Genomic DNA, 23040 nt, shown 5'->3' on the forward strand with positions numbered 1-23040 from the left:
ATAAGGCAACTTCCTACGGTCCCCGGGGATGGGCTGCAGCTCAGTGGTAGAGAGTCTGGTTTGCTTGCAGAAGGTTCTAGGACCAAGCCTTTGTATCTCCAGGAAAGACCCCCTCTCTGGAACCCTGTAGAATCACAGCCAATCAGATCAGGCAGTACTGATCTAGCTCAACCAGTGGTCTCCCTCAGTATAAGGCAGCTCCCAATGGTCCTATTTAAATCAGCTCTTTATTCAGAACCATGAGGGCTGGAATCTTGCTTTGTTTTTAGGGGAAGGGCCATAGCTCAGTGGCACAGCATCTGTCTTATCTGCAGAATGGCCCAGTCTCAATCCCTGGCATCTTCAGGTAGGGCTGGGATAAGACCCTTCTCTGAAACCCAGGAGAGCTGCTGCCACTCAGAGTCTTGTGGCACCTTAAAGATGAGCAAATTGTCAGAGTAGACAATACTGAGGTAGCTGAACCTTTGGTCTCACTCAGTATAAGGCGACTTCCTATGACTGGAAGGCAGCTCAATCGGGGCTTCACCAGCTAAGTGATGGACTTGATGTTTCTCTTCAGAAACATCTCCTCTGAGTCCCCTGCCTTCTGAAGCTGAAATTCTACAGAGGGTCCCGCTTAGTATCAAATAAAAGAGGAGGGTCTTTCTGGTGCCGGGTAGAGAGGTTTTATGTTTGCCCAAGCCTTCCAGCGTGTTGCTGATGCTGTGTTGTTTTTTTAATTTACTAGTTCTGTTGGATATTGTCACTGTTGCATCAGTTGCTTTTTGCACATTTTAACACTGAGTTTCCATGCATTCATTATTTTATTGTTTTAAATTGTATGCAACCGTTCAATTTTTTAAAAAAAAACTGACATGGTGACTCATGTTAAGTATGTTGAATAAATAAAATAGAAATGAGTGAGAACACTCTTGCACTCGGGTCCTGCTTGCGGGCTTCCCCCAGGCACCTGGTTGGCCACTGTGAGAACAGGATGCTGGACTAGATGGGCCACTGGCCTGATCCAGCAGGCTCTTCTTATGTTCTTATGTTCTTAACAGAATTTTGTTTTTGTTTTTTAAAAAACCAACAGCCAAGAGCTCTTTAGAAGTAACAGCCGCACATGCACTGGACAGAAGACTTTGCTATCCTAAAATAGGACTTTTTTTTTTTATGTAAGAAGATAAATTCTGTAACTAATGTTTTATAAATAATATTAAATGTTGGAGTAAAAAAAGTCACAAATCTGCAGGGGTCTGTTCCCTGAGTTCTATGTAAGAAATATCAGTCTCTCTCTCCTGGATTAACAGTTAAATTATTCTGATGCAGGATCTGAGCTGACCAGGCTTGTGGTGGGAAGCAAAGGAAAAGCTAGGGGAAACGATTGCTTTTTGCCCTTTATCTCTGGCTCCAGAGAGCTGGTTATTTGAGGCTGGTTTATTTGCAGCACCCAGATAGCACTGCAACACCTTCCCCTCTTCTCCTCCTACCTACCTTCGTAAGGGATAGAAACCGCCAGCCTGCCGCGCTCTTATGGAAACGGAATAGAATTTGTCTAAACATTTGAGGAATGGAATTGTTACTGTGGTGAATGCAGATGAGATGCTAATGAGCTGTTCCTCAGGCACTGATCCCAGTTTCTGTGGGGAGGATTTCTGAGGGTGCCAAACTTGTGGGGATAGAGCAGACTTTCAGGGTGCCTGGAGATCTCAAGCTGAAGACACCTGACTTGGCTTTCCAACATCATCTGAGGGCTCCTCCAAATTAGCAACGGGGGAGAATTTTGATTCAGTTCGCATTTCAAGCAGAATCTATCAAATGTGCACTTTCCAAAACAATATGAGAACTGAAACACAGCCATCCTTTGAAATTTGCATTTATTGGAATTTTGGAATGCATATTTATGAGGGGAAAGCTTGCACATAAAAATGAATATATGAATGAAAACAACATACAACAATGCAATATATCAGGAGAAACGGCTTGCCCAAATGTGTACATTAGTCAAAACTGCCTACAAAAATGTGGTTAATAGGAGACATTCGCACTAAAGTGCACTAGAGGCACAGGTAGCCTCGGTGGCACGGAGCGCTTTTTACCAACTTCGGCTGGTGGCCCAACTACGCCCTTATTTGGACAGGGCCAACCTTGCTTCAGTTGTCCATGCACTGGTAACCTCTAAATTGGACTACTGCAATGCACTCTACGTGGGGCTGCCTTTGAAGACGGTTCGGAAACTACAGCTTGTGCAAAATGCAGCGGCCAGACTGTTAACAGGGACCAGGCGGTCTGAACATATAACACCGATTCTGGCCCACTTGCACTGGCTGCCTATATGTTTCCGGGCCCGATTCAAGGTGCTGGTTTTAACTTATAAAGCCTTACACGGCCTGGGACCACAATACTTGATGGAACGTCTCTCCTGATATGAACCTACCCGTACACTGCACTCAACATCAAAGGCCCTGCTCCGGGTGCCTACTCAGAGAGAAGCCCGGAGGGTGACAACGAGAAAAAGGGCCTTTTCAGTGGTGGCCCCCGAACTCTGGAATACCCTGCCTGATGAGGTACGCCTGGCGCCAACACTACTATCTTTTCGGCGTCAGGTAAGAACCTTCCTCTTCTCCCAGGCATTTTAAACATTTTAAACATTTTAAACATCTCAAACATTTAAACATCTAAATTATTTAATATGTTGATTTTTAATTATCTTAACGTTTTAACATTCTTACCATTTCACATCTTTACCATTTTCATATTTAGTATTGAGTTTTGCAGTTAGTTATGTGTTTCATTATGTTTACATTTTTTTGCTTAATTAATTCATTTTTAACTTGTGTTATATATGGCTTTTTACTTGTACTTCAGATGCTTATTTGTTGTGAACCGCCCAGAGAGCTTTGGCTATGGGGCGGTATAGAAATTTAATAAATAAATAATAATAAATAATAATAAATAAAGTGCTGAAGAGTTTTCATGAGGGTATTTTTTACAAAAAAAATCACAAATTTCTGCAAAAATGTGGAGAACTTAATTTTATATTGGAAAAAAGAAACCGAGAGAACTGCAATTGACCAATCCTTCCATCTCTATTCCAAAACTGGTGCTTTTCCCTCAGGCGCATTCTGCAACATGTCACTGATGCAATAAGAGTGCATTAATGGTGGATTCAAACTAGACCATCCACACATTCTGCTTTACTAGCTGTTTTGTGATGCTTCTGCAATGTTACAACAGTGTTGTTGTCTGGAAGAGCATGTTTAGCCTGGAGAAGAGAAGACTGAGGGGAGATATGATAGCACTCTTCAAGTACATGAAAGGTTGCCGCACAGAGGAGGGCCGGGATCTCTTCTCTGTCATCCCAGAGTGCAGGACACGGAATAATGGGCTCAAGTTGCAGGAAGCCAGGTTTCAACTGGACATCAGAAAAAACTTCCTAATTGTTAGAGCCATATGACAATGGAACCAATTACCTAGAGAGGCATTCAAGAGGCAGCTGGACAGCCATCTGTCGAGAATGCTTTGATTTGGATTCCTCCATTGAGCAGGGGGTTGGACTTGATGGCCTTATAGGCCCCTTCCAACTCTACTATTCTATGATTCTATGATTCTTGCACTATAGTGCAACAAAAATGGGACAAAATATTTGTGTTATGAACAGTTACAGGATTTCAGCAGGAAGCGACGGGACATGCACCAACTAGTAATGAAGCAGCGTCTGCCTGAAACGTTTACAGGAGGCAGCAGCACTGAAAGCAGGAGCGCATGTGACTGCCCCTACACCATCATAAGTGCAAATCATCATGAATGCACTCTAAGAAGGCTGTCTGAAGGGGCCCTGCCTCCCCTTGCTCATCCCCACCGCTTTCTTGCTCAGTGACTGACCCTTTCCTCCATCCCTCTTTTGGCTAAAGCAGACCACGGGCCTTCTGCTCCTAATATGTGGTTCATATTCTATACACAACAGCTCCTGTTAGGCAATAGTGAATTGGGGGAAATGCCATGGCCAGTTGTGGCCCTCCAAGCCTCTCAGTCTGAGGAGAGTTCTTGGGACTCTCCTCAGACTGGCCCCCTCCCCAGACATCCTTCCTCCTGGCCCTACTTCAAACCCCCCTTGCGTGTTTGTGCCTTGCTGGGACATGTCCTTCTGGTCATGCCTCTTGCTTCCCTGGGTGGAGGACAGAGAGGGGGGTGTTTGTAGAAGCTAGACAACTGCACAAAGATAAAATTTACATTTGTTGCTCTGCCCACTTTTGTCTCCGGCCCCCTCCACCACTGGCATGTGGCCCCCGGAAGACTGCTGAGAAAGGAAAGTGCCCCTTGGGTTGAAGATGTTTCCTGACCCTCGCCCAATTGAAATATGAGGAGATGCAAGTAGGTCTTACTTTGAGCCAGAGCTCTCTGCAGGATTCTTTAGGACACCCCAAACCATGAGAAATTCTTCACCCTCTCTCCAGAACCTTCGTTAGTCACCCCTGCTCTGAAGAAGAGTGAAGAGCTGCAAACTATGGAGCTATCCAGGTAAGGGGATACCTGTCCCCTAAGGACCAAACCATCTGGTGCTACCTGGCCCTGGTACACAGCATTTTCTCTGTAGGGAGCCCTTGAGGAGCAACAGGTTGGAACAGCCACAACTCCTAAAGCCAGGGGGTTGACGAGGGCCTTTTTGTGGTGGCTCCCTGTTGGTGGAATGCCCCTCCCCCCGCTTCTGTCTCCCTCATTCTTGAAGGGAACTGTTCCTAGTAACCCGGAGATTGCTGGATGGGAGAGAGCTTTTGTCTGTAGCCACTTTTAGATTGCTGCTTGTTGTTGTTAAAATGTTGTGTTGATGTACTTGCTGTCCTGGGCTCCTTTGGGAGGAAGGGTGGGATATTATTATTATTATTATTATTAGTAGTAGTAGTAGTAGTAGTAGTAGTAGTAATCCCTGAGAGCAGACTTCCTTGACCTGATGCCCTCCAGGTGTTTTGAGCTAAACTCCCATAAGCCCTGGGAAATGCCTGAGCCTTCGCCAGTTTTTACAAAGAAAACCTTATTATGCTTATTATGCAACCTTACGAAGAATTAGTGCCCGAATTTGCTTGCTTCCCCTTCCTTCTCTCTCCCTTCCCTCATCCCTTCTGTCTCATGTCTATTCGACTGTAAGCCTCTTAGGCAGAGACTCCTTTCTTTTTTCTCTTTTAGATCTTCACTTGGCACTTAGAAAAGCTCATGAGCTTTAGAAATATATAATGAAATAAATAAAAGGGGAGAGACTCTGAGTCAGTACAGAGTGCCTTTCTCATGCTGCTGAGAGCTCTTCATGTATTCTGAAATCTTTCTCTCCCCCACCCCTCTTAACTGCAAGAAATAGCAGACTAGAGAAGGGTTTAGGAACAACTGGCCCAATCCACACAAGTGAACCCCATTGAAATGAATGAGAGATGTGCAAGAGTGATGGTGCTCTATGGAAGAGCTCCCATTCGGTGCAATGGGCTTGTGCAGGAGATGCTCCTGCTCCTAGCAGAGTGTGTCCAAATACTACTTATTCTGGTGCAAATGCCTCAGACTGAGCCAAAGCCTCTCAAGAAGACCAGCAACCTTTTTCTTAGGTACGGAAGAAAGTACTCTCTCTCTCTCTCTCTCTCTCTCTCTCTCAATAAGTCTGTCATCCTGGCAGGGAAGGTAGCAAGAACAGCCCTGAATAATGCCTCTCTCTGCTTTCCATATTGATTACACAGCAGGGTCCTTCCATTTGCTTTCCCAAATCCTGATTTCATTTGCGTTTCAATGAGCTATACGGAGGGATGCACACCCCGTGGCCATCGATTCCCCTAAAGCTCCTTCATCTCAGGAAACCTCACCAAATATCTTCCCCCTAATGAGCAGGGATTTATTAATTAGATGCAATAACTGCCAGCTCTAATCTCCTCTAAATGTACTGCTAAGCTCTTCCTGGAGCCAGGCTTGCCATTCTTCAAAATGTCCTCTGGACTTTTAATGCCAAGAGACAATGGCCAAACTGAACATGCTGGAGTAGACAGGGTGGCTTCCAAGTTCAATCCTTCATGTATATTCCAGCTGGAGCTGCTAGCTGGGAACTCAGTTGTTCTCACTAAGCAACAGCCTGTTCAAAGCTACCCATCCAGCCCCACAGAAGAGCAGAGGGCTTTGAGAGAAACCAGAAATCAGGCTAAGACGGACAGTGGTTGCGCTCATTCAGCTTTCGCCAACCTGGTGTCCTCCAGATGTTTTGGATTATAATTGCTGTCAGCCTTAGCCAGCATAGCAAGGCTGTGCTAGCTCCTTGGAGGTGAGACTTTGGAGGATCATGTGCCTGATATGCTCAGACTTTGTTGTGTTCTGGAGCCTGTGCTGATCTACAATAGGGCATGCATTGTCCTAGCATATAGATGAGTCCCTATAATTCCTTTGCAGCTTGGAACAAAAGAGATCTTTGCAAAGACACTGTTATGAGCCTTCCATTTCCAATTGCTCAAAGATGGGTGAACGACGCTGCAAAGGTTGCAGTCCGCTAACCTGCAACCAGGGAAGGGTGAGCAAAACCAGGGAAGGGTGAGCAAAGCAGCCATTCCTTGTCCTCCCAAGGAGCCCTGGGGAACACACCCCATCCTCGAGATTATCCCTGGGTGCACAGCAAGCAACAGGTGCCAAGCTGCAGAGCTGGCCTCTATGCCTGCTGCCAATAACCTTCGGTCCACCGTAGCCTGAGAAGTTCTCAGGTGCTCCCAGGGGAAGACAAAAATCATTGCCGCATTGCTCTACTTAGTAATTGATTTTTAAATAACGATGAAGCACAGAATGGCAACTTTTATCAATGTCAGGGAAAAGCACCCCATTGGGATGCCAGCCAAAGTGATTTTCCATGGCTGTTAATGTGGGCCAAGCTCACTGGCTCCCTTGAAAATACAAGAGCCCATTTCAGTATTGATTTTCGTCACGCCATCTGAGCGCAAATGGTATATTTGGGCTGAGTCTGCTTCAGGAAATAAATTAGCCTCAGTAGCAGCTAAGCAGGCTCATTTCAGAAAGGGGAGCTGGTACTACGTGGAGCACAACTCGGATCTGTCCCTTTTGCCGGGCAATCTTAAGGACATTTTCCATGCTGTGCCAGGCCAAAGATCCACTTAGCCCAGAGCTTTACCTCTGGCAGAGGCCAGCTGGATGCCTTTGGGAAGCTTTCAAACAAGACAAGAGGCCTTTTGCAGAATGAGGGGCAGCTGTGCTTGTCTGTTACAGCAAAACTGATCACGGTCCTGTAGCACCTTAAAGGTGAACAGCACCTCCACTGTCAGAGGCTGGAAACCTCAGAAGGGGAAAGTGCATTCAGATCCTGATTTGGGGCTTTGCAAAAGATGTTGCTGTCTGTTTGTGTGCTTAATTTAGTTTAAAGCAGCATGACAGCAGCAGAGAGTAACAGTGGATGTTGAAATGCGAGTGTGCCAGCATGTGTGTGTGTTTACCTAAGAAAGCAGGCTTTTTACCCTGCATCAGGATCACTGAGACTTGAGACTTAGTAAAATAAGAAAAGCTACTTTATTGACAGACATACATACATAGTAGATAGAAAGGCATACCTAGTTCTAACCAACTAGCTAAGTTAGAGGCGTAATGCCCAGGTGTGGGAGTTAGCGTCATGGCTAGGAGAGAGCAGAGACAAAGGGTGGCTCCTCTCTCCTGGCCAGTCGGAGAAGAAAGAAGTGAGAGGGCAGGAGGAGGGGCAGGTAAGCTTCCCTAAAGAGGTAACAGTCTCTAGCCACAGAAGGAAGTCAGTCAGAGCATCACAGGTAAAGGTAAACAAGCCCATCCATCTGGAGGACCTGGACTCTATCTCCCTTCTGGAACATAAACAAAAAAACAAAACAGGAGTTGCTCTTGCCCCACTTCTAACAAAAGAGGCATCTGGCTGGCCATTGTGAGAACAGGATGCTGGACTAGATGGGCCTTTGGTCTGATCCAGCAGGCTCTTATGTTCTTACTTTGATTACAGTATGTATGGTGTCTCTCTGTCCAAACAATATGGTTTATGCACTGGACTGTGCTTCAGAATACGCTACATCAGATCTCTAGATACAAAAGAACACACCGCTGTATTTGGAAGCCAACACCAGATTCAAAGCATCATGTGCTCTCTGGCTGCGCTACAGAAGTCTCCTCATTATCACACTTGATAGGACAGCTCCTCCCCAGAATCAGACCATGTCTAGCTTACTGGGCCTCTACTAGAGACGAGAGACTTTGGTTCTTACTGAACAACTCTTCTTTTCCCACTTTGGAGATAGTCATCTTTAAGGTCAGTCCCCCTGTCCTCCGAAATCAGCTCCTCTAATTCAGCCTTTGTTCAGCTCGGTTTCATCTTCTCTGTGGATTTTTAACAAAATGGCAATTAGAGCCAGCTTTCCCAAGGTTATCTTTCTGGACCAAAGCAAAGCACTGTGCAAGATCTTGCTTGCTGCCAATGAAATTACTTTTTGGAATGACCAGGTGGGTGGACCACATTTTGCTCAGGGCCTGAATGTCTGTTACATATTTGGGATTGGGAAGGGTGGTGCTTTTTTTACAAGGAACCCCCCCCCAGCTTTTAGAATGCTTTTGTTGTTTTGGCTTCTCTGTGGCTCGGCTCACTTTGGCATCTCTTGTTCTGCAGCACACGTCTTCTCTGCTCAGGTCTGAACTGCACAGGCTGGTCTATGGTTTATTGAATTCTGCAACACTGAGATGGAGGATGGATGGACGGATGAACATAGAGAGTGGCCTTATGCTACGTTAGACCATTGGTCCAACTAACTCAGCATTGTCTACAACAGAGTTGGGGCACTTCAGGCCTGGGGCCAAATGTGGCCCTCCAAGTCTTTCTATTTGGCCCTTGGCCCTTTCTTTGTGTCACGCTCCCTCCCTAGTCACCCCCATTGCCAATCCTGCTTGTACCCTCTTTTAATATGAAATGAAATGGACTGCCTTCAAGTCGATTCCGACTTATGGGCGTCCCTATGAATAGGGTTTTCGTGGTAAGCGGTATTCAGAGGGGGTTTACCATTGCCTTCCTCTGAGGGTGAGAGGCAGGGACTGGCCCAAGGTCACCCAGTCAGCTTCATGGCTGTGTGGGGATTCGAACCCTGGTCTCCCAGGTCATAGTCCAACACTCTAACCACTACACCACACTGGCTCTAGGCAACCTGTTTATTCATCCTGATTTGCTTGCACAAAGCTTACACGGAGGTTAGATTATATCTGGTCTTCATTAAGCATTTATCCTGATATGTTTGCAGGGGTGTTTATACATCTTCCCATTAATCATTTCAGTGCATTTCTCAGTCACCTTCCAAACCACAGGAAGTCAGTTTCTTTTTAAAAGTGGATTTGCTGGGCTAGGGTGGCTGAGCCTTTCAATCTACTTTAATTGCACAAACCTGTAGTATGTAATTTAATCCCTCCTGAAAAATAGCGACAGCCCAGAGGTGCCCTCAGATTGTGCACAGACATGTGCAATCCAGGAGTTATGCTCCAGCATCACCTGTCCCATTGCACTGCGCTGCAACCTGCGCTGCAACCTGCAGAAGGCTCATGACTGCCTCACTGGTGCCCTTACACACTGCTGCTCCGGGTGACTCCAGTCTTTCTCCGTGGGTACCCCTTATGTCTGGAACATCTTCCCAGGACTCCTGCACGCAGCCACCTTTCTTGTTTCCTTCAAATCCCTCCTCAAAAACCACCTTTTCTGGAAATCTTTGGCATAGCCCCTTTAGGTTGGTTACAGCAGGGAATGAGGATTAAATAACTCAAATTAAAATGCATGTTTTCCCTCTTTTTCTACATGTGCTTCCATTCCTCTCCTTTCCTTTGTTGTCTCCCATGCATCGAGATATAGACTGTAAGCCCTTGGGGCAAGGACTTGGCTTCTTGAACATTACAAAGCAGCCTGCACATTGATGGTGCTATATAAATTATAAACAATAATTATGCATTCAGGCAGGACCCTAAGCACGGAGGTGGAGGAAGAGAAGCTTACAGTACAATCCCGTCCATCTCTGCTCAGAAGTATAAGCCTCATCAAGTTCAGTCTGACTTACTTGTAGATAAGTGTGTTTAGGCTGTAATCCTATATACACACTTACCTGGGAGTAAGTCCTATTGAACTCAGTGGTGCTTGCTTCTGAGCAGAAATGTCTAAGAATGCAATCTCTTTTGGGTTTTCAAAAGTTGGCGGGCACATTTGCTGAAGGTTGCTACAAGCAGGGATTGACTGGAGACAGAACAGATTTTGGGGGCTCATATTTTTTTCCTACTGTTCTGAGAAAATCCAGGTGGATGGCAACCTTTCATGCTTCTGCCCTTGGAGCCTTCCCCTCTTGCTCCTTTCTCTTGTCCCTTCTGACGCTGCCCAGAGGCTTAGCGCTTAGGGGTTGCCAAGTTTTTTACCAGCTCTGCACCTGTGCCTTTAACAGCAGTTCAATCTCCAGAGCAGGGACTGTTGATCAGTTGCAAAGCACATGGGTTGCATGCAGATGATCCCAGGTTCAATTCCTAGCACCTCCAGGTACGGCTGGGATAAATTTCTGCCTGAAACCCTGGAGAGCCGCGGCCACTCAGACAACACTGAGCCAAACAGATGACAGGTCTGACTTAGTAGAAGAAGTGTCACATGTTCCTGTGTAGACTGTAACAGAGGATTAACACTGATCTCCATGCCGTGAACAAGTTCACCTGCTAATATCCGCAGATCAATCTGCTGTTAGTGGCACAGGAGCAGCCAGTCCAATTTTTTTCTGGTCAGCTGGCAGCCCGCCTCTCACCAAGTTCTCTTTGCTGCTAGCACAATATCTTCACAAGACCTAGCGAGGAGGGTTGAAGACTGTGCCTATAGCTGCATAAAGCTTGATCCCACAGGAAAAAGGACAGCTAAGGACTCTGTGTGTGTGTGTATCCCTGCAGTCAAGCCATCCAGGAAATTTTAACAGCCCTCATTCATCATGCAAATTGCAAGAGGAGAGGGAATTAGTGGGAAGAATGCTATCGCCTTGCAACACATGAGGGCTTGGCCTGCCTGCTCCCAAGGTTGGCAGGAGGCCCCTTTCGTCATCTGCTGAGTTTCCTTCCCCTCCCACTGCGTGCCTCCCACCAGCAAAAATCACAATCCACAGAGCTGATTCACACAAGTGTCCTTCTGTTGCTTGGCCTCTGTGCACCCCCCCCCGCCTCAATACAACCAGGCCTGCAGGACCGGCCCAAACATGCAGGTTCCCACCCCCACTCCCTGCAAATCAAGGCACAGATCCCCGAAAGCTAGCCAAGTTGTTACGCCCGCCTGAGTTAGGAAAATCCAACAAGTACCTCCCCCACTGCCTGGCAGTGAAAATACAACAATAAATTAATTAGCTAACCATTTGCTGCCCTTTTATGTCACTTACAACTGGCTCTGGGGGGCAGTCACCTCACCCTGCCCAATGGGAGGGCCAGAGTGGTTGGCTAGCAGCAAACACATTGTTAGCACTGATTGCATAGAACAGGAGCCTGCAGTCTGCCTGGTCATTAACCATACAAAGTGGAGGATGGCCGTAGTGCTCAGGGGTAGAACATCTGCTTTGCATGAACAAAGTCCCAGATTCAAATCCTGCCATCTCCAGTGGATCTGGAAACAACTCCTGCCTGAAACCCAGGACAGCTGCTGCTGCCCTGGGCTTCTTCTGGGAGGAAGGCAGGATACCAGGGATAGGGAACCTGAGACCCAGAGGCTGAAGGCCACCCCCCCAAGTGTCTCTAGCAGCGGCGTCACTAGTGGGAATGCGGGGGGGTGGACCTCCGGCGCGCACGTGCGCACTCACCACACGCTCCAGGCTGGTGGTGGAAGGCCATCCCGGCTTCACCGCCAGCGGGCGGGTGCCTGCTGTTGGTCTCGCCCACCCACCTCCGAGGAGGAGTTGGCTGTGCCAACCCGGAGCGCTTCTCGGCTCCTTTGCCAGCCAACAGCGCGGGGCGGGGCGGCTCTGGGTGTCACCCCCCTCAGGGTGTCACCCGGATGTGGTCCGCACCCTCCGCACCCCGGTAGTGACGCCCCTGGTCTCTAGTTGACTGTTGGCCATGCTGGCTGGGCGGATGAAAGCTGTCACCTAGCAACGTCTGGAGGGCACCAGGTTGGGGAAGGCTGATTTAATCCAACCAGATGTTCTGCGCCTGCCATCCCAACCTTTTATGAAAATAAAACTCCATTCTAAGTAAGGATGTCCACAGCCCATGCATGCACGGACACATGAGCATACACACAGCCACACATGCACAAAGCCATGTAGTTTGGAGAGGGCAGAACTTAGGTCCGCCCTTTGGGTGCTTCCAGGCTGTCACTATTTTAAGGTGGGATTCAGTCACATACCAGCAAATTCAGGTTGTGCAATTATAGTCGATTGGGAGGTTTTGCACATCAAACCACTTCCCCCCAAAGTCGGACTTTTTGCAATAAGGAAAGTGATAAGGAAATGCACTGGAAGATGTGGGGATAATACTTCCTTTGAGGCAATGTCGTATAACCCCCCCCACAAAAAAATGAGAACGGATGCTCATTAAACAGCCAACATTGTCTAATCTCTCTGCAAACAAATCAGACTGAATGCTCAATAAAGACGTCTTCCGGAAGCGCCCACATATTTCCCTTTTGCAAGCTTTTGGGTATCACAGAACCCTTCATTAAGCAGAACAGAAAGGGAGCCTTTGGGACAAACACAGCAGCTGCAATCTACTGAACAAATTTTAGTAGGATTAAAATCTCCCATTCTGTGTCGGCAATGCCAGAGGAGCTGCTTACTCATAATCATCAAAACAAGAGGCACTAGAAAAAGAACATGAGCGAAGGTCCTCTGGTAGTACACAAATCATTAGCCGACTAGAAATCCTGTTTGGAAAGGCAACAGGAAGACCAAAGCTCAAGAACTGCAGTTGCTCACAAGCCCCAAATGTCACCATGACCCTCCTGAATAATGACAAACACATCTATAGAGTTTTTTAGAAACAACAACATGTTTTGTGGCCCCTTAAAGACTAACACATTTGATTATGGCATCAGCTTTCTTAACACATTTGATTATGGCATCAGCTTTCTTGGGGTCCACTTCAGGGAAAGAGTTCTAAGGAGTGGGGTGAGAGGGAAATGCAATGCAAGAAGTACAGATCATAACAACTCAATTAGAGCTACAATGGATGCAAGACAAACAGGGCAACCCTTTACAACAGCAGCCATAGGTCAGAGTGAATTAGCAACTCTAGCGCGAGAGGAAGCCATTGTCTCTATCCAGACCCAAATGACTAGCTTAGAATGGAAGGGTTACACTTCATGCATCTGATGAAGTGGAACCTGTAGGCCTGCCAGATGGTGCTTGACTACAACTCCTATTATCTCTCACCATTGGCCAGATTGGCCAGGGCTGATGGGAGTTGGAGTCCAACTCCCAACCCTGTTTAAGGTGCCACAAGACGCTATGTTGGTTTTCCTGCAACAGACTTGATGCAGCTGCTACCCCTCTGAAAACAACCTCCCATCAGCCCCAGTTACCATGGCCAATGGCCAGGGATGATGGGAGTTGTAGTCCTGCAATGTCTCTTCCCCAGCTCTGCTTTAGAGCAGCCTTCCTCAACCTGATGCCCTCCGGCTGTTTTGGACTATGGCTTCCATCAGCCCCAGCTTCCATCAGCTACAGCTTCCATCAGCTACAGTTGTAGTCCATAACATCTGGAGGGCACCTGATTGGGGAATACTGCTTTAGAGCAGCCTTTCCCAACCAGTGTGCCTCCAGATGTTGTTGAACCACAACTCCCATCAGCCTCAGCCAGCATTGCCAATGGTCAGGAAAGATAGGTGTTGTGGTCCAACAACATCTGGAGGCACACGGGTTGGGAAAGGCTGCTTTAGAGTGTTGAAAGCATTCCCTTTCTGTTCTGCTTGATGAAGAGTTCTGTGATACCCAAAAACTTGCAAAAGGGGAATCTTTCTGACGGTGGGCTCTTCCAGATGACCTGTTTATTGAGCATTCACCTGTTTTCTCTTTGCAGGGAGATGAGATGACATTGGCTATTTAATGAGTGTTCATGCTGATTTCTTTGCAGGGAGGTTAGATGATGTTGCATCAAAGCAAGTGTTGCCTACACTTGCCAGTCCTTTTTCCTGTCCATTTCTTTTTTTGCAATAAGTCATCCCCCTGATTCTTATACACTGAGCCAGCAATCCACCAGTTTGACATGGGGTGCCAGGTGGATATTGGCATGCCCAGAGCCCATTGAGCCAGAAGAGCCATCAGCCCCTGTCTCCGATGTATCAACCTGATCGCATCACCCCGCATCCTCCAGAATGGGTAGCCAAAGTGTTCTCTCCAAACCCAGAGGCCCTTGACAGAGAAAAGGGCCTTGGACGGCTCAAGGGACTCATTGTTCAACTCTCCCAGCCCACCTGCCTGGCCTTTATTGCCGTCGCCTGCTCAGAGACTTGCATAGAGGATGAAAACCTTCAGTGCCAACATCTAACGAGCTTCCAAAGCTACAGGCAATTAACCCTGAAACTGTTACAAAAGAGCCATGTGCTAGGAAGCGAGGACGGAATCAGCCTGAGATGGTAGCAACAAGGAAGCCAAGTGCTGTCACACTCCTTTGCAAGTGCACAAAGGAAAGAGAGGAAGATTCCAGGCTGGAAGCAGCTGGCATCAAGCCCAGCAAGGGAGAAAGAAGGGAGTCATTTACAGGTGTCGTGACCAAGGAGCCAGCTGCTGTGACTCTGCAAAAGCCCACCTGGGGAGTCAGCAGCACAGTAAGACAGACCAGCCCCAGGACATGCCCGGAGGGAATGAGCACAGGGTTGGTTGAACCCTTTTTTATCCTGTGGAAATTCACCTGCAAATGTATCATTTTACGCAGATTGATAGGGCTGGTCTGGTCCTACCACTGTACAGAGGGAGGCGGCTGATGGTGAGGGGCAGGAAGAGGAGGGAAGGTGTTGGATGACAGAGCTGTGAGTGCCATGTGGCATACTCTCTCAGACGCTGCTGGATTGTCAGTATTTTGCAGGGGGAATTCATGTGCATACTGGACCTTTGAAAATGATCCCAACTTATGGGCGACCCTATGAAGAGGGTTTTCATGGTAAGTGGTATTCAGAGGTGGTTTTACCATTGCCTCCCTCTGAGGATGAGAAGCAGTGACTGGCCCAAGGTCACCCAGCGAGGTTCATGGCTGTGGGGAGATTCAAACCGTGGTCTCCCAGGTCATAGTCCAACGCTCTAACCATTACGCCACACTCACTCAATTAAAGTAGATTACAGCACTCTGTTGCCCTAGCCAAACAAATCCACTTTTAAAAAGACACAGACTTCTTGTGGTTAAGACAGTGACAGGGAAATGCACCCAAAAGTGTGGGATGAACGAATGATTAGCAGGAAGACGTGTAGAGACATCAGGCTGAATGCAGGATGAGTGCTCACTGTGGCGTAACCTCCCCACAATCAAATCAGAACAAATGCTCAAAAAAGAGCAGACATCTAACTTCCGCGTCAGCTTTCTGCAAGCAAATCGGGATTAGTGCTGACCTGAGATCTTCTGCATGCACCGCAGACGCTCTACCACTGAGTTGCGGCTCCCCCCGCTGGCAGGTTCCAGCAACTGGCATTGAGACGCATTCCACCTCAGACTATGGAGGCAGAGTGCAGCCATCATGACTGGCAGTCATTGATCGCCTTCTCCTCCATGAATGCGTCTAATCCTCTTTCAAAGGATCTGGGCTAAAGTGGTCTGCTGCCCTCGGCTACATTGAAGATGCTGTCCTATCACTGGTTTGCTGAAATGAGGTTCAGATGCCAGTTGGATCCCCTTCTCTACGAGGAACAGTGGGGGGGTGCCATCTTGTCTTTCACCTCAGAGAGCAAGAAGAGCCTGCTGGATCAGGCCAGTGGGGGCCCACCTAGTCCAGCATCCTGTTCTCACAGTGGCCAACCAGATGTTCCAGTGGGAAGCCTGCAAGCAGGACATGAGCACAACAGCACTCTCACAGGAACCCAGGAAGGTGCCTTATACCAAGTCAGACCATTGGTCTATCTAGCTTATTATTGTCTACACTGGCTAGCAGCTGCTGTCCAGGGTTACTGGCCACATTCACACCAGAGCTACAATTCCAAGAGTTCCTTAGAATGAAAGATTGACTGTTAAGCAACTCTGAGAACTGTAGTTCTGTGAGGAAAATAGGGGTCTCCTTACAACTCTCAGCACCCTTCACAAATTACATTTCCCAGGATTCTTTGGGGGAAGCCATAACTGTTTAAATAGTGCAGTAAGTGTATGGTGTGAATGTGGCCTCAGGCAAGAGTGCCTCCCAGCCCTATTTGGAGATGTCGGGGATTGAACCTGGGACCTTCTGCATGCCAGGCAGATGCTCTGCCACTGAGTTATGCCCCCCCGTGGTCTCCAGCAACTGGCATTCAGAAGCATACCACTTCTATGGAGGCAGAGCGCAGTCATCGTGGCTAGTAGCCACTGATAGCCTTTTCCTCCATGAATGTGTCTAATCCGCTTTTAAAGCCATCCAAGTCAGTGGCCATGCCTGCTTCTTGTGGGAGTGAATTCCATCGTGCACTGTGTGAAGTACTTTTTTTGTCTGAAGCAGGGCTTAATTTGACCCTTGGATCATTAGGGTTTAGCCCCAGAACATCTCTCTGATCAACGTCAGGGCTTTCCTCTGGGATATGTGAAGTGATAATGGAAAAAGTGTCTCTGACCATATCAAGAGGGAATTTTCTTCCCCTCACTGACTGATCTCTACCATCTTTCCATATACCTGAGGCATACAAGCCTCAAATGTCTAATCACAGCAGGTGAAGGACTGTGTCCCTTCTACAGGTTGCACAGATTGAACCTTGCGCACTCTGGCACAATTAATTAATTAAATTATTTACATGCGGCCTTCAGGGGCATCGCTGACTCAAGGCGACTCACAAAATCAGAAGAAGTGCAATACATACAATGATCTAAACAGAAAATGATCAAAGGCAGCAGCATTAACAATTATTTTAAAAGGCCAGTTAAAACAATTACAAAGACTAATAAAACAACTAAGCAGAGCTATTAATTTTGTAACACAGCTCATTATGAAAAGGCCGCACAAAAAAGATAGGGTTTAAAACATCAGTTTAAAATCCGTAGCATAAGAGGCCATGCACACCTCTGTGGGGAGGGAGTTCTATTTATTTATAATATTGTATATATTTATTTACAAATCATCATGAATAGCTGCAGCAGTAATAATTGTCACCATATTAACAGACCGCTTAATAGAAAAACATATTCATCTATCCCCTTTTATCACATTTCCCAAACTAGCATAAATGGGTTCTTCTTCTGTGTAAGCTTTGCAAAGAAAACATGCCAGATTTTCATAGCAATTATTGGTATCTCTCTTTCAAATGGATTTTAAATGGTTACTTTATGTTTGGTTTTGGGTTTTTTTAATCACTGGTTTCTTTATTCTATTGCTTATTTAACAGATCTACAGTTTGCTTTTCAAGAAAAGAGTTTCCCCCCCAAATGCTTTACAAAATACACACCCAAAACGTATTTAAAAAGAGAATTTCAAAACCATTTTTAAAAAAAGGATCCATTTCATTTCAAACTTACTACTAAAAAGGCAGCACAAAAATAACAATACCGCATAATTTAAACCTAACTTCAACCAGAAGCACCACTTATTTATTTATTTATTTATTTATTTATTTATTTATATCCCGCCCTTCCTCCCAGCAGGACCCCAGGGAGGCACACCTGCAGCACAATTTAGAACTAGCCACCGAAGGCCACAGAAAAATGCCCACTTAAAAATATTGAGGGGCAACATCATCATCATAAATGATGCTGTCATTTATGTGCTGTTTTGCCTACTCATTTTATTGGCTTTATTGTTATTTATTTCTGTGCGCCACCAGAGGCACACACACAAAAGGTGGCATATCAGTCCCTAAAACAGATAAACATGAAAGCAAATAATAGGATTTCTGAAAGTGAAGCTGAGACAGACTTTTGCCCTTCTGATATCTTGGAGAACTGCTCTCACTCAGGGAAGGGAGTAATGGCCTGGATGGACCGAGAGTTTGACTTGCAGAAGCAGTGGAGGCTGGTGAGTCCGATGTCAGAGGGGCAGGGAATCTGCTCCAGGTTTCAGCTTGAACTTCCAAGGTGCTTGGGCAGTTCCTTGAAAGTCTGAACTAAAACCCGGTAGGGGAAGAGCTGTAGCATATTCGCAGAGCTCCTGCTTTGCATGCAGAAGCTCCCAGGTTCAGTCCCTGATTGCATCTCCAGGTAGGGCTGAGAAAGAATCCTGCCTGAAACCCTGGAGAGCTGCTGCCAGTCAGTGTAGACAGTACCGGGCTAGATGGACCATGCCTGACTCAGTATTAGGCAGCCGCCTAGGCTTCCTATACTGTTCTCACTATAGCTCACCTTCTTTGCTTGGAGAAGGTCCCAGGTTCAATCCCTGGCATCTCCATGTAGAGCTGGGAGAGATTCCTGCCTGAAACCCTGGACAGCCGCTGCCAGTCAGTGTAGACAGTAATGGGCTAGATGGACCCATGGCCTGACTCTGTATAAGCCAGCTTCCTATCCTGCTAGTCTTCACTGCTCAGCATTTTGCCCCTTTGCATGGCTGCTTTGGGTACGTTCAGCTCTGATGGAGGGGCAACAGAGGCTGCAAAAGTGCATGCAGAATCTCAGATTATGTATTTACAGAAATACATAGTTGATAGGAAAAGCAATCTAGTTCCAGCTAACTGTGCTGGAGGTGCAATGGCCTGGCTTGGTCATTGCCCTCATGCTGCAGGAGAAAGGCACAAAGGCAAGATGTCTCCTTTTTCCTCGGCTGGTCAAAAAAGCGGGAAGGCGAATTTGGAAGGAGAGGTCAGCTTCCTGAATGGTATCAGTTTGCAATGGAAGGAAGACAGGTAGATGAGCACACACCCTGGCCAGCTAGAGGACCCTCTCTTTATCTGTCCTCAGGCATGCACACATCAACCTCAAATTTGAGTTTTTATTTATTTATTTAATAAATTTATATCCCACCCTTCCTCTCAGAAGGAGCCCAGGATGGCAAACAAAAACACTAAAAACACTAACATCTTTAAAACAAAAGATGTTAAAACATATTAAAAGAAAACATCTTTAAAAACATATTAAAACCAAACATCGTAAAGACATCATTAAAATAACAGCTTCACAAACATCTTAAAAAGCAATTACAATGCAGATGCAGAGTGGGATAAGGTCTCTACTTAAAAGGCTTGTTGAAAGAGGAAGGTCTTCAGTAGGCGCCGGAAAGACAACAGACATGACGCCTGTCTAATATTTACGGGGAGGACATTCCAAAGGGCTGGTGCCACAACACTAAAGGTCTGCTTCCTGTGTTGTGCGGGATGGACCTCCGGATAAGATGGTATCTGCAGGAGGCCCTCACCTGCAGAGCGCAGTGATCGACTGGGTATATAAGGGGTAAGGCGGTCTTTCAGGCATCCTGGTCCCAAGCTGTATAGGGCTTTGTACACCAAAACTAGAACCCTGAACTTGGCCCAGCTTGAACTGCAGCCCTAGTTGCAATTTACAACACCTTCAACATATGCCAGGGCTGAGGAACCTTTTTTCATCATGAGGGCCGCATTCCCTTCTGGGCAATCTTCTGAGGGCCACATGCTAGTGGTGGGTGGGGCCACAGGCAAAAGTGGGCAGGGTAATGAATGTAAATGTTACCTTTGTACAGTCGGCTAGTTTCTGCACACACTCGCACTCCCCTCTCTGTCCTTTATCCCGGCAAGCAAAAGTCATGATCAGAGTTCAAGGACACATTTCAGCTTAATAGAAATCCCCTAGGGGCAAAGCAGTGTCAGTGATGGGTGTGTCCTGGGGAAAGTTCCAAGGACCAGACAGGGAAGTCTGGAGGGCCATATTCAGTCCCCAGGCCTGAGGTCTATGCAGTCCAGTCCACCAAGCAAAGAGCAGGTACAAGGTAGAATGGGGCCGGCTGAGCTGAGAGCTACAGATGACTTAAAAAAGCAAGTCAAGCTGTATTTATGAAGGAAGGCAAAATACTCTTAAGAGTCACTTAGGTGGCTACAATGTTGTCAGCTAATTAGTTAGCTTAATTAATTTTTTAACAGTGACTAAAAGGGTGCACCCAATTAACCAGACTCCTGCTTTGCCCTTACTTCTTCATAGAGGAGAGGGGTGCCTTTGCAAAGATGCCCTTGCTATGGCATAGGCATCCATTCTTTAAAAGCAGCGGAAGTATATTGCTTGCTTCAGAAATATGATTTTACCCACCTGCAAATGTATGCAATTTTAATTGCTGGATTACACTAAACTTCACAGGATTAATTGGCTGAGATTTCTTTAACTGAGTGACGCTCCTAGTTACTAATCAGTTGAACTTCATGGGAGGGGGGGAGTAGTCCTTCCTGACCTCATATGGGGCAATCAATTAAACTCTCAACCAAGCAAAATTCATCCAGTGAATTAAATAATTTGCACTGGGGGTGCAAATCCAAGACAATGAGCGCTAGGCTTGGTGGATGAGACTGTACATCACTTCTCCTCTCCACCACAGCCTCATGGCCCTCTGATCCTCCCACATGTAGAACCAATCCACATGGAGAACGCTACACTTGTTCTCATCTCTGGCCAGGAATGCAACTGCTGCAGGGCAAACACCATGCCCTGGGAACTGCCATTTGGGAGACAGACAGTGAATCCATCTTTCTGCTCTATATTTGGAAAGGACAGGCCTTGGTCACTTAATTTCCATGTTCTTCTGGTGGGCCTGGCCCATTTGGTACAGTCCAGCAACAGACCTGGCAACGGAGATTGCAAAGTTTTGCAGGTTTATCCATTCACGGTTCATTCATTCAGAGATGCATACAGGCCTCTCCTTCAGTTAAAGTCATTGTCATAGAAGCCCTGCCCTTCCACTAGCTTAAGCCTGCTCCGTAAAAACCAGTCCACCTAGAAAAGGCTGAAGCTGTTTCTGAAAGATACTGAGGCCACATCCACACCAGGCATTTATTCCACTTTAAACAGTCATGGCTTCCCCCAAAGAATCCTGGGAAGTGTAGTTGGAGGCTCCTAGTTCCTTGACAGAGCTCCAATGGCCAGAATGGTTTAACAGTCAGCCCCTCTCCTGGGAACTGTAGCTCTGTGAAGGGAACAGGGCGCCTCCTAAAAGCTCTCAGCACTCTTCACAAATTACACTTCTCAGGATTCTTTGGGGGAAGTCATGACCATTGTAAGTGGCAGAAATGTCTGGTGTGGATGTGGCCTCAGACTTTAACATGTCTCTTGTGGAGGGCCATTAAGGTAGGCCAACCACAAAATCGTCTCTCAAGAACACATCCTTGCACTTCTGTAAGTGGCACATAGATGGAAACGGGAGGAGTGTGCCCTCTGTCAGTCACCAGTGGAGGCTGGTCCTTGAGGCAAATTGGGCACTGCCCCACCAACTTCAATCTGCCATCAGCCAACTCCCCACCTGCCTACCTCTTACTTACAACCCGCCCAGGAGGTGGCCCCAGCTGTCAGCTTCCTCCTCCTCCTCCTTTGCCTCACTGTTGCCCCTTGTAGAACTCAGCAGGGAGTTGGCGCAGCCTGTCATTGGCTCAGGATCCACCTACTGTTGGGCACCCTGCCTTCTGCCCAGCTAGTCCCAATAGGAGCCAGCCACCACTGGGTTAGTCTTCAGGACTGTGATAAGATAAAGGGCATGAAAATGGAAATGGACTGCCTTCCAGTTGAACCCAACTTATGGCTACCCTATGAATAGGGTTTTCATAGTAAGCGGTATTCAGAGGAGGTTTACCATTGCCTCCCTCTGAGGCTAGTCCTCCCCAGCTGGCTAGGGCCTGCTCAGGTTGCCACAGCTACACAAACCAGCCCTTTCCTTGTCCACAACTGCCAGCTGGGGGGCAACTGGGCTCCTTGGGACTCTGCAGCTTGCCCACGGCTGCACATGGGGCAGGGCATGTCACCCCTGAGCTACTCCCTGTGGGGGTGATCTTTAGCTGGCCCTTGATGCCCAGGAGACATGAGTGGGGATTTGAACTCACAGACTCTGGTCTCCCAACCAGGCTCTCCTCCCCACTGTGCTATACCAGCTATTTTGATAAAGGGCATAAGGTAAGCTAAAATGTAGGGCCCAAGATGGCAAGGCCAGCGCATTGAATTGTGCCTGGAACAGTGAAGGCTTTTGGCGCCAATGTCAATGGGGTTATGATTCTGCTTTAGTCCAACTAAAACCCGGAGTGGATTCACTGCCCCACTGACATTGGAGCCACCAGTCTCTACTGGCCCAGAAGGTGAGGTGAGGGAAGCCCTGTGGCATTGGCCCCATGTGCTTCTGGCAACCCTCCCTCACCAGGAGTTGGCTCACTCTGTTCCGCACCTGCTTTAGATGGTTGTAGGGCACCAGGTGAGCCTAGCCTGCCTGCCTGCCTAACAGCACCTTCCTCCCAGTCCTCATCCACCCACCTTGCGTCCCTCCCCAGCTCTGATTTCCCATTCCCCACAGACCATTACCTACCTCCATCCACTGCCCTTGGGACTGCATGAGGAGCACCACGCAAGGATCCGACTTGTTGAGGGTATCACGGTCGAGCAGGTGCTTGCAGCTGACCCGCAACTCCACCTTGGAGACGCAGGTGGCAGTGACGACACCCAGGTTGGCCTGCGAAGTTGGGTCCAATAACTCATTCATCCTTGGAAGGGCAGAGGATCCTAGCTCAGGGACAGCCGCAAGTAACAGAGACAGAGAACTGGGCTTCAAGGGCTTGGGCACCAGGGAGCATCCACAGACAGATCTGGACTTAGGAACAAAGTCTGGTGATGACGGGTCAGCTGCAGGGCACCGTGTGTGGCACAGCCAAGGAGTCCAGCTTGCCTTCAGCACTGGGGAGTAGCCAGTTCCCAAGGGACCACTGAGTTTTGTCCGCAGCTGGTGTGGTCAATTCAATCCCAGACGCGTGCAGAGCATTGCCTGACGGAGGCAGCGCATCTTGTTTGCTTGGCTCCTGC

At 47.5% G+C, this 23040-nt stretch overlaps 1 protein-coding gene across 1 annotated transcript in view; it reads right to left on the reverse strand.

Annotated features, from left to right (window-relative positions):
* CPNE7 (copine 7) overlaps window positions 1-22723 on the reverse strand; it is a 45581-nt gene extending 22858 nt beyond the window's left edge. The window contains exon 1 of the mRNA XM_061593659.1: window positions 22550-22723. Coding sequence (XP_061449643.1) covers window positions 22550-22723 — 174 coding nt within the window. The remainder of the gene's footprint in view (window positions 1-22549) is intronic.
* Window positions 22724-23040: the final 317 nt, after the last annotated feature.

The sequence above is a fragment of the Rhineura floridana genome, chromosome 13, assembly GCF_030035675.1.
Source record: "Rhineura floridana isolate rRhiFlo1 chromosome 13, rRhiFlo1.hap2, whole genome shotgun sequence".
Classification (NCBI taxonomy): domain Eukaryota; kingdom Metazoa; phylum Chordata; class Lepidosauria; order Squamata; family Rhineuridae; genus Rhineura; species Rhineura floridana.